The 15,885-nt window shown below is 36.1% G+C and overlaps 1 protein-coding gene across 3 annotated transcripts in view; it reads right to left on the reverse strand.

The window, feature by feature from the left end:
• Nucleotides 1-9,497: 9,497 nt before the first annotated feature.
• The window catches only part of Krit1 (KRIT1 ankyrin repeat containing), a 39,574-nt gene continuing 33,186 nt past the window's right edge, over nucleotides 9,498-15,885 (reverse strand). For 2 of the 3 annotated variants that reach the window (XM_076833630.1, XM_076833626.1), the window contains exons 16-17: nucleotides 12,021-12,137; nucleotides 9,498-10,229 (exon numbers count right to left, since the gene is read on the reverse strand). In XM_076833630.1, the coding sequence (XP_076689745.1) occupies nucleotides 10,119-10,229; nucleotides 12,021-12,137 (228 nt within the window). In that variant the 3' untranslated portion in view covers nucleotides 9,498-10,118. Of the gene's footprint in view, nucleotides 10,230-11,053; nucleotides 11,526-12,020; nucleotides 12,138-15,885 lie in introns of those variants that run through there. The other variant, XM_076833633.1, reaches the window with a different exon arrangement.

Raw genomic sequence — 15,885 nt, forward strand, 5'->3', positions numbered from 1 at the left:
TTTAAAAAAATGTCTCCCAGAGAATACAAAAAGGGATTTTTTTTCCAGGTTTTTTAATGAGGTGGTAGTAATCTTGGTATCAGCACCTAAAAAGAATGATATGAAAAAGGCAATTTTATTCAAGCATAAAAATGCAAAAATTCTTTTTTTTTATTGGTTGTTCAAAACCTTACAAAGCTCTTGACATATCATATTTCATACATTAGCATACATTAGCTTCAAGTGAGTTATGAACTCCCATTTTTACCCCAAATACAGATTGCAGAATCACATGGGTTACACATCCACATTTTTACATAACGCCATACTAGTAACTGTTGTATTCTGCTACCTTTCCTATCCTCTACTATCCCCCCTCCCCTCCCCTCCCATCTTCTCTCTCTACCCCATCTACTGTAATTCATTTCTCACCTTGTTTATTTTCCCATTCCACTCACAACCTCTTATATGTAATTTAGTATAACAATGAGGGTCTCCCTCCATTTCCATGCAATTCCCCTTTTCTCTCCCTTTCCCTCCTACCTCATGTCTCTGTTTAATGTTAATCTTTTCTTCCTGCTCTTCCTCCCTGCTCTATTCTTAGTTGCTCTCATTATATCAAAGAAGACATTTGGTATTTGTTTTTTAGGGATTGGCTAGCTTCACTAAGCATAATCTGCTCTAGTGCCATCCATTTCCCTGCAAATTCCATGATTTTGTCATTTTTTAGTGCTGTGTAGTACTCCATGGTGTATAGATTCCACATTTTTTAATCCATTCATCCATTAAAGGGCATCTGGGTTGGTTCCACAGACTAGCTATTGTGAATTGTGCTGCTATGAACATCGATGTGGCAGTATCCCTGTAATACGCTCTTTTAAGGTCTTCAGGGAATAGTCCGAGAAGGGCAATAGCTGGATCAAATGATGGTTCCATTCCCAGCTTTCCCAGGAATCTCCATACTGCTAAAAATGCAAAAATTCTAATCATTAAAAAACTGTTCTACATATTACAAATCTAGTAATATATAAAAAGGCTGATATTTCACGAGTAACTTGAATTTTTCCCAGAAATGCAAGATTGCATTTTAACATTAGAAAATGAATGTAATTTGCCACATTAAGAGATTAAAGGAGAAACTGTGGGTGTAGCTCAGTGGCAGAGCATGTGCTTATTAACATGCATGAAGCCTTGGGTTCAATACCACATCAAAACAAACAAAAAAGAAATTAAAAGAGAAGGACCATATAATACAACAATATATGCAGAAGCACTTGATAAATTACATTTTCTTTTTTTTTGAATTTTTTTTAATATTTATTTTTTAGTTCTTGGCAAACACAACATCTTTGTTTGTATGTGGTGCTGAGGATAGAACCTGGGCCGCACGCAGCCAGGTGAGCGCACTACCGCTTGAGCCACAACCCCAGCCCGATAAATTACATTTTCATTATTTTAAAGAAAATTTATAGCAAACTAGAAATAGGTGGAAATTTCCTTAATCTACTAAAAACCGTCCATTAAAATTCTGTAATAAACATTATACTCAATGTGAAACTCTGAAAGCTTTTCTTTTTCTTTTTGATATTTTTTAGTTATTAATGGACCTTTATTTTATTATTTATTTATAGGCGGTGCTGAGGATTGAACCCAGTGCCTCACATATGCAGGCAAGTGCTCTGCCACTGAGCCATAACCAGAGCCCTGAAAGCTTTTCTTTGAGCTTTGAACCACCAAAAGGTTGCTCTCATAATTCTAGTCCACATTGTACTGAGGTCTTAACCAGTGGCATAAGGCAAGAAAAAAAGGGTCTAAGGTTTATACAAGAAGAAATAAAATTGTCATTAGTCACAGGTAAAATAGAGAATCCAATATATACAGATAAATTATTAGAATCAGTAAAAACATTAAGTAATGTTGCTAAATACAAAGTAAATACAAGTCAATTTCCTTTTTATTAAAAAACATTTTTAGTTGTAGATAGACATAATATCTTTATTTTTATGTGGTGCTGAGAATTGAACCCAGTGCCTCACATGTGAGAGGCAAGTGCTCCACCACTGAGCTATAACCCCAATTTTATACGAGCAAAAAGGAGTTAGGAAATGAAAGTTCAAAGAGGCAATATTTACAACCAACAAGAAATATCAAATACCTAGGAATATATTGAAAAACCAGCCTCTACCTCAGAGCAAAGCCTGTCCAAGGAAGGGGGCGTGACCCTTGTCCTTGGAAAGACAAGGAAAATTGGAAGAGAGAGTCAAAAGATTAAATTTTTCGTTCCATTGGCCCAAGTTAGGTTACATACCCAACCCTGAACCAATGACTGGTTCTGGAAACTAGAGTAATGCTGTGGTTTTAGATAGTGCTCTAGCTTCCTAGAGCCTGGGCTAGCATTTGCTTCCCCTAAATCACAGGAGCTCTATAGGGGAGATAAAGCAATCCAAAGGAAGATCAGATGCTGGAGAGGCAAATAGGATGTCCTCTTCTTAAACCCTTAGCCACTTCTTAGAGATAAATATTGGTGAATATTACCCATATACCTTTTTTTTTCTGGGATAAAATTGAGACCTTAATATGTAGCATCATTGGCCAACAAGGACAGCCACACGTGGTTATTTCAATTGAAATTAATTAAAAGTTAAATAAAATTACAATTCAACTCCTCAATCACACCAATCATATTGCAAGTGCTCGGTAGCTGCAAGTGGTGAGTGACTCCTTTTTGAGCAGTGTGGATATATATCTAACATTTCCACCATTATAGACTATATGTAGTCATTAACATGCACTGATTTGAAAACATCATTTGAAAAACTTCGTGGCAGAAAAATACTCCATTGAAAGAGGTGCCATCAATTAGCCATTTCCGTACAAGCATTTAAAAAGGCTACACAGCTAAATAACATTCTGTAAATGTATAGGAGAAAGTCTTAATCTGTTAATTCTCACAAGTTTCAAAGAGTCCCATTTATCCGCGCGTGGTGGTGCTGGCCTGTAATCCCAGTGGCTCCAGGGGCTGAGGCAGCCTCAGCAACCGTGAGGGGCTAAACAACTCAGTGAGACCCTGTCTCCAAATAAAATACAAAATAGGGCTGGGGATGTGGCTCAGCGGTCGAGTGCCCCTGAGTTCAATGCCCAGTACACACTGCCCCCCCCAAAAAAAGAATATCATTCAAAAAACCAATATTGCCAATACGGTAGGAAACTCGATCTAAACTCTGTTTTAACAAATATTAGTACAAGTTAAATAAAGACCCTATGAAATTTATTGCTTATCCTAAAGACATGGTCATTCAGGGAGCCAGACTTTTTCACATTGTGCAGCATCAGCAAATTGTTTCCTAGGTGTGTGTGTGTGGGGGGAAGGCCACTTAATAGAGGGGCGGGGTGCGGAGTGCAAACACGTGACAAGAGGTGCCCAGAAGCATGAAGAGGCGGAGTGTCGGAGGAGCTGGGAGAAAGCCGAGAACCTAGGTGCGGGTCCGAGGAAGGAGGAAGTAAGTCGCAGGGCTGGGCCTCACCTGGGGCTCCTGGGGCCGCCGCGGCTCCTTCGCTGGGCCGGCAGGGGGCGCGCCTGGCAGAGGGTCGGGCGATGGCAGCAATGGCTGAGGCGGCTGCCCTGCCCAGACACTGGCTCGGGCCCTGGCTCCCACAGCCCAGACCCAGAGAGGCCGGGCCGGGGTTCAGCCGCACCCTCTGCGCGTTTGTGAGCTGGCCCTGGGTCACTTGAGGATGGCCGCCGGGAGGCGCGGGGGCCCCCATTCAGTTCCCCAGGAGCGAGGCGCGCCGGCCGCCGGTGGCGGACCCAAAAGGCGCGTCAGAGTCCTCAGTTTGTTTACTGGAGTCTCCCGGGAGACTCACAGCCCGCCCAGAAGAGGCCGATTTAGTCCGTCTGCAGGGTAGCCGGGACGCACGACCTTGCTCGGTCCTCAGGGTCCCAGGTTAAGCCACCTGAGCACGGCTTCGTGGGGTTCGTCGCTGTCCCAGGTGCTTCAGGGGACGTTGTTTTCCTGCCTGAGTGCGGAGTCTGCGAACATGATTAACCGCAGGCGGTGCAGGCACAGTGAAAATGACACTTAGTGACACGGAGGACCCAGCTCTGCACTCTTCAGCCGAACTCACGGAGTCCACCCTCCTTTACGTTGGTTACTTGGGAGTCACTCTTCAGGCACAGTCAGGCTTCCAAACCTCAAACCCGCCTGAGGGCCAGCCGTCTGGGCGCAGGAATGACCCAGCACGCTCCTCTCCGGGAGGTGAACATCCTGCCGCGATTTAAAAGGCCTCCCTGAACCTCGACGGTTTGGAGTTTGGGAAACAGACCGGCCCTAGCGGGTTATTGGGGAGTGTGGGCCAGGAGAGGTAATTGCGCTTTGAAGAAGCTGCGCTGGTAATTGTGACCCTCCTTGTTCCCATCACCTAAACAGCTGGACAAGTCAGGGTTACAAGAAGATTTAGTTCCAGCCCAATATAACCAGAATACAATATTCATCAGAAACATGTAGTATTGATAGAATATGAGCATGTAATTGAAGAAGTATATATAGAGGTCTTAAGGGAAAAACTTAAAAACGTTTTGTTTGATTACAAGATTGAATAAATACGAGTTTTAGTATGAAAGATTTTTTTTTTTTTTTTTTTTTGTACCAGGGATTAAATCCAGGGGCGCTACTATTGAGCCACCTACTCAGCCCTTGCTCGGTCCTCAGGGTTCATTTAGATTAGAGACAGGGTCTCGCTGAGTTCCTTAGGGCCTCACTAAAATGCTGAGTCTGGCTTTGAACTTGCAATCCTCCTGCCTCAGTCCCCTGAGCCACTGGGATTATAGGTGTGCACCACCGAGCCCAGCTGAAATAAAGTATTTTAAAGTGTCACTTGATTTTATTTTTTTTTCATTTGAAGAATTGTGCATTTCTCTATGATATGCAAATTCTATATTCAACGATGTTAGCATTAGAATAAAATGTGTATTTCTTATTTCCAGTTATATATATGTGCGTATATATATTTGTTTTAATTAGTTATATATGAAAGTAGAATGCATTTTGACCCATCATACATAGATGGAGTCTAATTTGTCTGGTTGTACATGATGTAGAATTATACAGGTCATGTAATCATAATATACACATAGGGTAATAGTGTCAGATTCATTCTACCATCATTCTTACCCCCATACCCCATCCCCCTTTAATCCCCTCTGTCTAGTCCAAATTACCTCTATTCTACCCCCTCTTATTGTGAATTAGCATCCACATATCAGAGCAAACATTCAGCCTTTGGTTCTTTGGGACTGGCTTATTTTGCTTAGAATAATATTCTCCAACTCTATCCACTTACTGGCAAATGCCATAATTTCATTCTTCTTTAAAGATGAGTATTCCATTATGTATATATACCACAGTTTCTTTACTTGTTCATCTGTTGAAGGGCACTTAGTTTGGTTCCATAGTTTAGCTATTGTGACCTGAGCTGCTATAAACATTGATGTGGCTGTGTATTCGGATTTTAAGTCCTATGGGTATAAATGTAGGAGTGGGATGATTGGGTCAAATGGTGGTTCCACTGCAGGTTTTCTTAGGAATCTCCATACTGCTTTCCATAGTGGTTGCACCAATTTGCAGACCTACCAGAAATCAAAAAACTATTCTGAGATTCCATTTCACTCTAGTCAGAAGGGCAATCATCAAGAATACAAGCAACAATAAATGTTGGTGAGGATGTGGGGAAAAAGGTACACTCATACAATTGCTGGTGGGACTGAATTTATATTTTTGATGAAAAATAGAAATGAGCACATATCACTATCAACATTTCAAGGTGATGTTTAATATAGTCTTAGTGTTAGGACACATAGGGTAATGGTGTCTGATTCATTCTACTATCATTCTTAGTGTTAGGACATCTTCAATGCCTCATTTAAGGTTTGCCTTGCATTTGCAGAAGCCCTTCTTCTCTGCAGGGCAAGAGACTGTGCCTGGGCTTGGTGGCTGCCACCTTGATAAAGAGACAGCCTTCCTTGTTAATAGGATTGTTGGCCCAAGGCTTTTCCTAGTCTTCTTTCCAGGCACCTCCATCTTGTTCTAAAATAATTTCTGGAGTCTGGATCACCATTATAGTTCACATCACCACCAAATTTCAGTTTTGAATTTAAAGGTAAATAATGCAATTAACTTTGGAGAATTTATGAAATACAATGATACTTCCTTTTAGTATGCTATTCATGTGGATTGAATTTGCAAGGTTTTCATTTGCCTGAGTTGTCAATCTAACAAAACTTGGTAACTATTTGGAAATAAATATGTTAGTGCTCCAGAAGTTTGTGGATTATTATTACTATTTTTTTTTAAACAAAGGGCATTAAAAGCTGCTACTTAAGGTGCTTACCTCCTTTACTCAGGATAGGGAGAGGAGGGAAAAACCTTCTTAATCTTGATTTGGAAATCTGTATTACCCCCTTTAGAATACGAAAAGCTTTTTTCCCTTTTCTTTTCACCTTTTACTCCTTTGTGTGTGTTTGTGTGTGTGTGTGTGTAACTGAACTCAGAGGCACTTAACCACTGAGATACATCCCTAGCACCCTCTCCCAGGCCCTATTTTTGTATTTTATTTAGAGACAAGGTCTCACTGAGTTGCTTAGCACCTTGCTGTTGCTGATCCTCCTACCTCAGTCTCCTGAGCTGCTGAGATGACAGGTGTGAGCCACCATTCCTGGTTCACATTGTGCTCTTTTAAGAAAGAGCTTAAATACTAAGTTTATGACTTGTGGGATTATTGTTACCTAAGTATTGTCTCAAATTTTATTTAGAACTTGAAAGTAAAGCTTCAAAAATATTTTTGTCATGGTAACTCCTAAAATAGTGCTTAATCTATCTTGGAAATTTTCTATTTCTGAATCTTTCCTTGGTATATAATAATGTAAATGTGAAATGATGTATTTATTTTAATGACTGATTATAATTAAAGAAGGGGGAATGTTGTTAATTTTACTGCTTTTTAAGCTATCATATTTCATAAAATATTATCTGGTAGATGAACAGTCATAAATTTAAAAATAGTAAATAACATGTAAGCCAAAGTTTTGATAAAATCCAACTTTTAATTACATAGTTAATTATTTGTTAGTGAATTGGCTGAAATAAAGACCTAGGCTGGTTTTTCTCTGTCTTAGTGATTAGCTGTACAAAACTAAATTTAATATTAATTGAATGCAAACAATCAAGAAAGGAAAGATGGCACATATTTTGACACTTGGGTAAGAATTATTCATTCATTTTTCTATCTGAAGATGATTTATCTTTTCAGGTTTTTTCCTTTCCATTGTCCTATAGATACATATTCAGTAATTACAAACAAAACCATCAGCATCTATAAAATAACTGAGATACATGCTATTAAAAAATCACATATGTTCAATTCCTAGCACCAAAAAAAAAAAAAAAAAAAAAAAAAATCACATAGCAGATTCCAAAAGTCAACAATTTGCTAATTACTGGTTTGAGATTATACTTTCTGTATTTGCTCTTATAATGAGTTCATGGTTGTCCTAGTTTTCTAATAATACAATACCATGGACTAAGTGCATTATAAAGAAAAGAGATTTATTTTGGTTCATAGTCCAGGTGCAAGGTCAAGGGGACATACCTGGTAATGACTTTGCTGGCAGAGTACTGAGGTGGGATGAAGCAAAATATGTAAGAGGTCTGGGGCTGTAGCTCAGTGGCAGAGTGCTTGCCTAGCAGGTATGAGGCACTAGGTTCAATCCTTAGCATGGCATAAAAAACTAAACAAATAAAGGCATGCTGTCTATCTACAACTATAAAAAGATATTGAAGAAACAGGGAGCAAGCACATATTGTGTCTATGTTCAGGTCTCACAGCTTCCCTTTGTTTTTGTACCAGGGATTGAACCCAGGGGCATTTAACCCCTCAGCCACATCCCAAGCTATTGGGATTACAGGTGTGCATTACCACACCTGGCTTGCTCCCTCTTCTTATAAAGCCATCAGTATTCAATTGGGGGGGGCTTCATTGTGATGACTTCATCTAATTTTAATAATTTTCCATAGGCCCCACCTCTAAGCACCATAGTAGGATAAAGTTTCTGCCCTCCTTAATACCTCACAATGGAGATTAAATTGCAACAAGAGTTTTGGAGGGGACAAACCATATCAAAATCTTAGAAATGGCATGATTACATAATTCTGCAACAACTATATCATTTGCTATGCTCTGGGCAAGTTGTTTTAAAAACAATTGCTTTGTATATACTGCATTTTTAACAGTAAAATTTCCCATTTTTATGATACTATTACAAAACTCTCTTCCCCTTTCAATTGTAGCACATACAATTTACTTCTAAGAAAGCAAGGGGAATTGTACCAGTTAAGCACTGTAAATGAGAAAATGGGAGCAACAGTTTCATCCCTAGGTTGTCTTCACAGGGGATCATCAGGTCAAAAGGAGTAAACATATTTTTAGACTGCTTTATCAGAATATTGAACCAATTTTCAGTACCACTCAAAACACATTCTTCGGCATTGCCTCAGTCCTGTGCCATCGTTAATTTTAATTAATTTAATTGTATTATTCCTTACAATTTTAACTACTTTAATAAGATCGTTTGGGCATTTTTGTTGTCAAAAATTTCTATTTCCTCTTTTTTATTTTTTTTTTAAAGTTGTCGGCATTTCTAAGCATACAGCTTCTCTGTTAATCTTTGACTAATCACTAAATAGAGTTTGGGAACTGACATCTATTTCTACTATATCTTTATGAATTTCTTCCAACCTTTATAGCAAGTTCTGATTCTTCCTAAAAATGTATTTTAAAATTTATGTAGAATTTCCTTTGATCAGTTTTGTCAATTTTGACATTATTTCAATCACCATCAGAATATTTTTCCTCTGCCCAAATTCTCTTACACTGCTTCTTCATATTCTGACATTCCCTTACTCTGATCCTTAATCTCTATTAACTACTATTTGCTTTCTAATGGATACTCTGGCACACAACCTTTTGAGTCTGGCTTATTCAGTTGTCATAATCCCTTTGGACTTAATCCTTGTGTTAATCAATAGTTTATTCCTTTTTATTGTTAAATAATATTCCACTGTATGGATATAGCTGTTTACTCACTCACCCAAAAAAAGACATTAGGATTGTTTGCAGTTTGGAATAGCTATGAATAATTATATTTATAATGTAAAAATGTATTCTATAAACATCTGCATACAGATTTATATGTGAACATGTTTTGATTTTTGCATAAATACCTGGGTAGGAATGGAAAGCTGTGTATTATAATTGGTATATTTTTAACTTGTAAGAAACTACTTTGAACCATTTTCCAAAATGGTTGTGCCATTTTGCATTCCTGTTAGCTGAGTTCCAGTTGCTCCAAATCCTGATTCTTTTGCTTTCCTTTTGATATTTTATTATGTATATCTAAAAAACATTTAAACATCTTTTCATCTCTCATATCCTTTAAAAAAATCCACAAATGAATGTCCTGACACTTTTAAATATGCTAGTTTTTCTAATGATATTAAATATTAACTTAATTTTTGTTCATTTAAATTTTTTAAAAAAATTTTAGTTGTTGATAGACCTTTATTTTATTTATTTATATGAGGTGCTGAGAATCAAACTCAGTGCCTCACACATGCCAGGCAAGTGCAATACCATTGAGCCACAGTCCCAACCTTTCCATTTAAAATTTATTGGGTATTCAGTATGCAAAATAGTGTCAGGCTGTTTCCGTTCCATATTGCCATCCATTTGTCCTAACAAGATGCTGTGTGGATTGCCATACATACCTTTCTCTGTTTTTCAAATGTTGGCATTTTCTGGCTCTGTCTTCTTCCTGTGTGGTTTTACATCTGTATTTGGAGTTTCTTTTCTTTTTTTTTGGTATCAGGGATTGAACCCAGGGCGCTTAAACCAAGCCCCATCCCCAGCCTGTTCTGTATTTTATTTAGAACAGGGTCTTGCTAAGTTGTTTAGAGCTTTGATAAGTTGTTGAGGATGGTTTTGAACTCCAGATCTTCCTGCCTCAGTCTCCCGAGCTGCTGGTGTCTACCATTGCACCCGGCTATATTTGGAGTTTCAACTGCCATGTCCTGAAAAGCCTTTGAGCTTTAAGCCTGGGAATTCTGTTGTCTATTGCACATCACCAGGAACTCAGCATATTTTTCAAAATCACCTCCTCCATTCCCTGTCTTAGGCAGTGTGTGGCGCCATTTTCCCAACTGCTCAGGATAGAGATAAGGAAAAAAAAAAAAAAAAAGGGCCAATGGGTTTTTCAAAATATTGATTCATTTCTCCCCATTGTCATTACCTTAGGTTAGACAAGACAGAGCATACTATCTTGCTCAGAACACCCACTTCCAGCTGTTCACTGACCCAGGATGATTGAGCCTGACATCTCCATATTGGGGATTGAGCACAGGGGTGCTCTATCACTGAGTTGCATCACAGGATTTTTGTATTTTAGACAGGGTCACATTAAATTGCCCAGGCTGGCTTTGAACTTGCAAGCTGGGATTATAGATGTGTGCCACAATGCCCAACTGGAAAGTTTCTAGTCTTTAAAGAGTATATTCTTTATTTAGCTCCTCATTTCTGATATCAGTAAATGAAATAACTAGATATTTGGTGATCTATTTCCTAATATAAAGCCAATATAAATAAGCCATTAAACCAACTCATAAAAATACACTATGGATTTTACAAATGTAACTACCAACATCCAGAGATTGTTATTAAAAATGAATGTCTGTATATGTGTGCTTGTGTTATCAGTGGTATAATTATGCAAATTTAATATAAATCCATTGCTGGGTCTGGAATTATTTCAACAGGAAAAAAAAACTTTAAGAAAATATTCCCAGTCCCCAATACTTCTTAAGTTTTTAAGAGACACCCAAGTAATTATGATGCAAGATGTTCAACAACAATACTTTAAGAAACACCTTATACTAGATACACCTTTTAGCAAAGACTTATAAACATATTGAGCAATGTTTATAGGCTACAGAAAAATGTTTTAAATAACAGTGGCATATGGTCCAAGTAGAAAATACATTTTCTTTATTCAAAGCATGTTGACTTTCATGTTTCACACAAAGCTGTACCAAAGCTACATTTTAATTTCATCATATTCCACTCCAAATTCTTTACCATTTACCAAAAATAACTTTTTTATAAAGCTTACTATTTTGTCTAATATTATACAGATTATCAATCTATATTTTTTTTGTGTGTTTCTCTCAAAAATTAAAATAGCTTATAAGGATATAATATAAAACTAACTGGTATATTACACACCAAACATAAGTACAGATTCTGTACAATGTAACAGTATACATACATATTACAAGAGACTAATGCCTTGTTAAAAGTAATATTTTAAGAAATCTTTCATGGAAAAAAACTCTGCATTATAAAATGTGGCTTGAGTACCAGCCCTTTTCCTTTCATGAGTTTCTTTCAGTGGGCATTAACTGTCCATTTAGTTTCATTAACAGTTTTACCACCAGACCAGCCTATAAAGTAAAACATATGTTAACAATAAATATCAAACAATCAAGAATGTTTAAAGAATACACATGGCAGTGGGCAATTATCTACCTAACTTGAAAGGGAACTTTCTTATTAAGAGGTAGTCTCTCAAGAAGTTGAACTCAGGGAGAATTTACTCAGGCTTTTTGAAAAGATTTAAGAAGTGACTTGCTGAACACAACTAGTAGCTCAGGATAGGATACTAGAAGAGGAGGGAAGGACTACCTAAAACCTTGGTAGAAGAGACAGGGAATACTAATCAGAATTAAAAGAAATGGCACAATAAAGAGATTGTCATAAATTTGAAATGAATTAATTAAGTTTCTGGTTTTCTTTGCTTAGAAAAGGCCTTTCATTTTTCCCTTTAAATTTCATCTAATATTAGAAGTTTCTCTTTAAAAAGGATTATGGATTATGTCACTTAAAAAATAACTTTACTAGTATAAATGTTTAGTCCAAAATAATTGATAAATGCTTACCTGTTTTGTATGTACAATAAAGCTCATTTTATTCTCCATACTATGGATCTGAAAACAGGTATCAGCATCTCCCAATTGCCACATAAAACAACCATACTTAAGACTGATGAGTAAAGCCTGCAAAATAATTAAGAATCATTGTATTAATTAAAATACATATTAAAAATAACTATCTTCCCTTACTGTCCACACTTATCTAGTAAGTTCTAAACATTATGGTTTTGAGTATGATCATATAATCCATTCAGAATGCCACACTAATCTCACACAACCTGTGGCACAGAACCTGGATGAGCAATGATATTCTTTTAATGATGTCCAACTTAGGGCTGGGGCTGTATGTCAGTGGCAGAGTGCTTGCCTAGCATGTCCAAGGCACTGAACATCATATATAAATAAAATAAAGTCATGCTGTCCATCTACAACTACAAAAAAATGTAAAAAAAAAATTATAAAAAAAGATCCCAAACTCATTAGTGACTTTCAAAATAATGAAATGTACTGCAAACTTTTTTTTCCCTGCAGTTAAGAACAGCCTCTTTAATTTACTCAGTACTTTTCTTTTAAAACAACCAATTCCAAACATGGTATTAATTTATTGAGTGTATATTATATATAGTTTTAAAAAAATCTTGTTTTAAAATCTTCTTTTAAATATTCACATGGTACTTTCAAATCTGAAATTTATGCAACAGGGGAAACAGGATGACTTAGGCAATTTTATGCCACTAAAATAAGGATACAGACATATGTATTGTAAAAATAAGCATGATTATAAAAATTAGTAATCAATCTTTCATAAATTTAACAGAACTATTTTAAAAAAATCAATATTACAGTAATCCATTCTTTGATTTTTCTTAACAATGCTGTATTTAAGTAGGTACACAGACAGAAAGTATTTGTGCTATACTTTAAAATACATATGTTTAGGCCAGGTGTAGCACATGCCGGTAACCTCAGCAACTTGTGAGGTTGAGGCAGGAAGATTCCAAGTTCCAGGTTAGGCGCAGCAATTTTGTGAGACCCTGTCTCAAAATAAAATATAAAAGGCTGGGGGCATGGCTCAGAGTTAGAGGGTCTCAGATTTCAATCCTCAGTACCAAATATATATGTATATATGTATGAATGGTTAGGAACATTAGCAATCTATGAGTAACAATTCTTAGAATACTGACTGTAAATAATTAACTAAGCATATGCCAAAAAAATAATTGTTTGGGGCACTTTAAACACTTTAAAAAATATTTTTAGTTGTAGATGGACACAATACCTTTATTTTGTTTATTTAGGTTTTTTTTTTTTTTTTTTTTTTTTAATGTGGTGCTGAGAATCAACCTCAGTGCCTCATGCATGCTAGGCAAGAACTCTACTGCTGAGCCACAACTCGAGTCCAGTTTGGGCACTTTTAAAGTAAGGTTATGTAAATAAAACATGGTATTAATTTACTTGAGTATATATTATCTATAGTTTTAAAAAAATCTTGTTTTAAAAAAGCTATCCACATCATACTGCAAACTTTACAGACAGAATTTGCTAAAATACTACTTATCAACGTCCAGACTGAAACGCTTACTCAAGATATAATACCTTAAACCAACTATCTTTTACATTACTTGAAATCTCTTTAACTAAAGCCAAAAAATGGTCCATTAAAATGGCCTCAAAACAGTTTAATATGCAGAAAAAAAAAACCCTGTGGTACAGCAACTTTCAGTTGTACAGAGGTCAGATTTCTAACAAAAGTTATTACTGAGTCCATAAGTTAAAGATAAAAGTTTTGTGGTTAAAGGACAACATGCAGTGAGGAAGAATTCTTGAGAAACCCCAAATAGTAAGCAGTTGAATGGAATTGAGGAGCAGAGTCCAAATGATAATTTTAAGTAATAAGTCTACTCCAGAAGGAAAAAGTAGTCCTCATTATGACAAGGTGCTCAGTAAGGAAAGTCAAAAATCATAATAGTTGAGAACAGGGACAGTGAGAACAGAAAAAGGCACAGAGTAGCACATAGGTGACCAGTAGAGAGGAGAAACAGTTATATTGATAACTGATTATGTAGAATGGTACCAGGTGGGTGTTTAAACAACCAATTCCAACCAGAAGGGCATTATGGTCAATATAAATCAACATCAGCAAATTATAATCTATTGTTTTGTGGTAATGGCATTTATTAAGGTTGAAGACATATCAACAAGCACAGTTCAGCTGTGAAGAATGCAACATATTCACTACAGTAAAACACTGAGCCATGATTTTAAGTGAATAAACACTGCATTTACCTATTCAATAGTGTTTACATTTTATGTAGGCAGAACAGACAAATCTTTGACAAGCACATGAAATTGGCTGAGTTACATTTTCTGATGGGCAACTTTCATTATTTAAAAGAGAAAGAAGATATAGAAGGTAGAAGTAATTGATATAAAAAACATAGCTATATTCTGTGGCTTTGCCTGAGAATTAATCTCTGAGGCTAATGTTTCCCATTTGGTGTTTTAAATTCAAATTAAAGTATTTTTACAGATGAAGGTGTTTATTTTAATGAAGCTGTGTCACATTCAACCATAGTACATCTTGCTGAATCTAAGACAAGCGAGGACAACCTGGTTGTTTCTACCTTTGATAACTGAAAAATATAATCATCTTAAAGCTTTTGAAAGTGCCATATATTTATCAGTGGCTTATGCAGGGACAGAAAGCATGTTTACATTTTGGTTCAATCATCTTTTTATATACTCAAGGATAGTATTTCTATTTATTTTTTCTAGAAGCTGAACATATTATCGTGAAAAAGCAATCTGTTAATTAATAATATAGCTAACATTCTCTGCCTACTACTACTATCTCACTTATTCAACTTCTGGACCAGACTGTTATTTACAATATAAATATTTTAAGGTATTGTTAAACTACCTTCTGAATACTATATATATATTACCACGCAGTTCCATGAATAAAAATTTGTAAATGTTGTTATAAGATGCTCTATATAAATAGCAAAGAAAAATTTTCTGAAATGGAGGGGGTAATTTCTCCTTCATTTAACAAGTTTAGAAATGAAACAGAAAAGTGCTATAAGTTTTATAAGCAGTAGTGTATTTTATGTAAGCAAAAAAAAAATTTTTTTTGGGGATAGAACATGGGCCTTGTGCATGTGAGACATGTACTCTATCAGAAGTACCACCAAACAGTAACAAATTTCTGAGCTATAGCCCCAGCCCCGCAAAATAGTTTTAAAAGAAAATAAGCAAAAGATCCAAAAGCAAGCTGGCTTATAAGGGTATTCAAGAAATCAAACTCAGGTCAGTAACTGATGTCCGACTTTATTCTGCTCCATGTCCCTAAATCTTCTCTAGTCCCATCCACAGGTTTATCTGACAGCTTCATTAAATAATGCTGTCCATAAGGATGATCCTGAGTTAATATTAAATAATTATAACTGGGATAATTTAAGAAGTTATGTGATTATCATAATAAAGACTTATAAAAATTAGGAAAAGAAAAATTAAATTTATTAGCACATTTCCCAATCTAAAATGTGTTTTTAAAATGCAAAAGTTTGGCTGGGTCTGTAACTCAATGGCACAGCGCTTGCCTAGCATGCATGAGGCACTGGGTTCGATCCTCAGCACAACATAAACAAATAAAATAAAGGTATTCTGTCCATCCACAACTATAAAATATATTTTAAAAAAATAAAAAATAAAATGCACAGGTTTAGTTTACATTAATTGATTTGGAAAATGGTCTATTCTTGGCAAATCTGAGTTAACAAATTAGATTTGATTTTTATTTTCTTCTTATTATAAACTAGTCATCCATCCTGCTTAAATGTGTGAAGTGTTAAAAATAAATTACAACCCT

Source organism: Callospermophilus lateralis, chromosome 1 (genome assembly GCF_048772815.1).
Source record: "Callospermophilus lateralis isolate mCalLat2 chromosome 1, mCalLat2.hap1, whole genome shotgun sequence".
Taxonomy (NCBI): Eukaryota; Metazoa; Chordata; class Mammalia; order Rodentia; family Sciuridae; genus Callospermophilus; species Callospermophilus lateralis.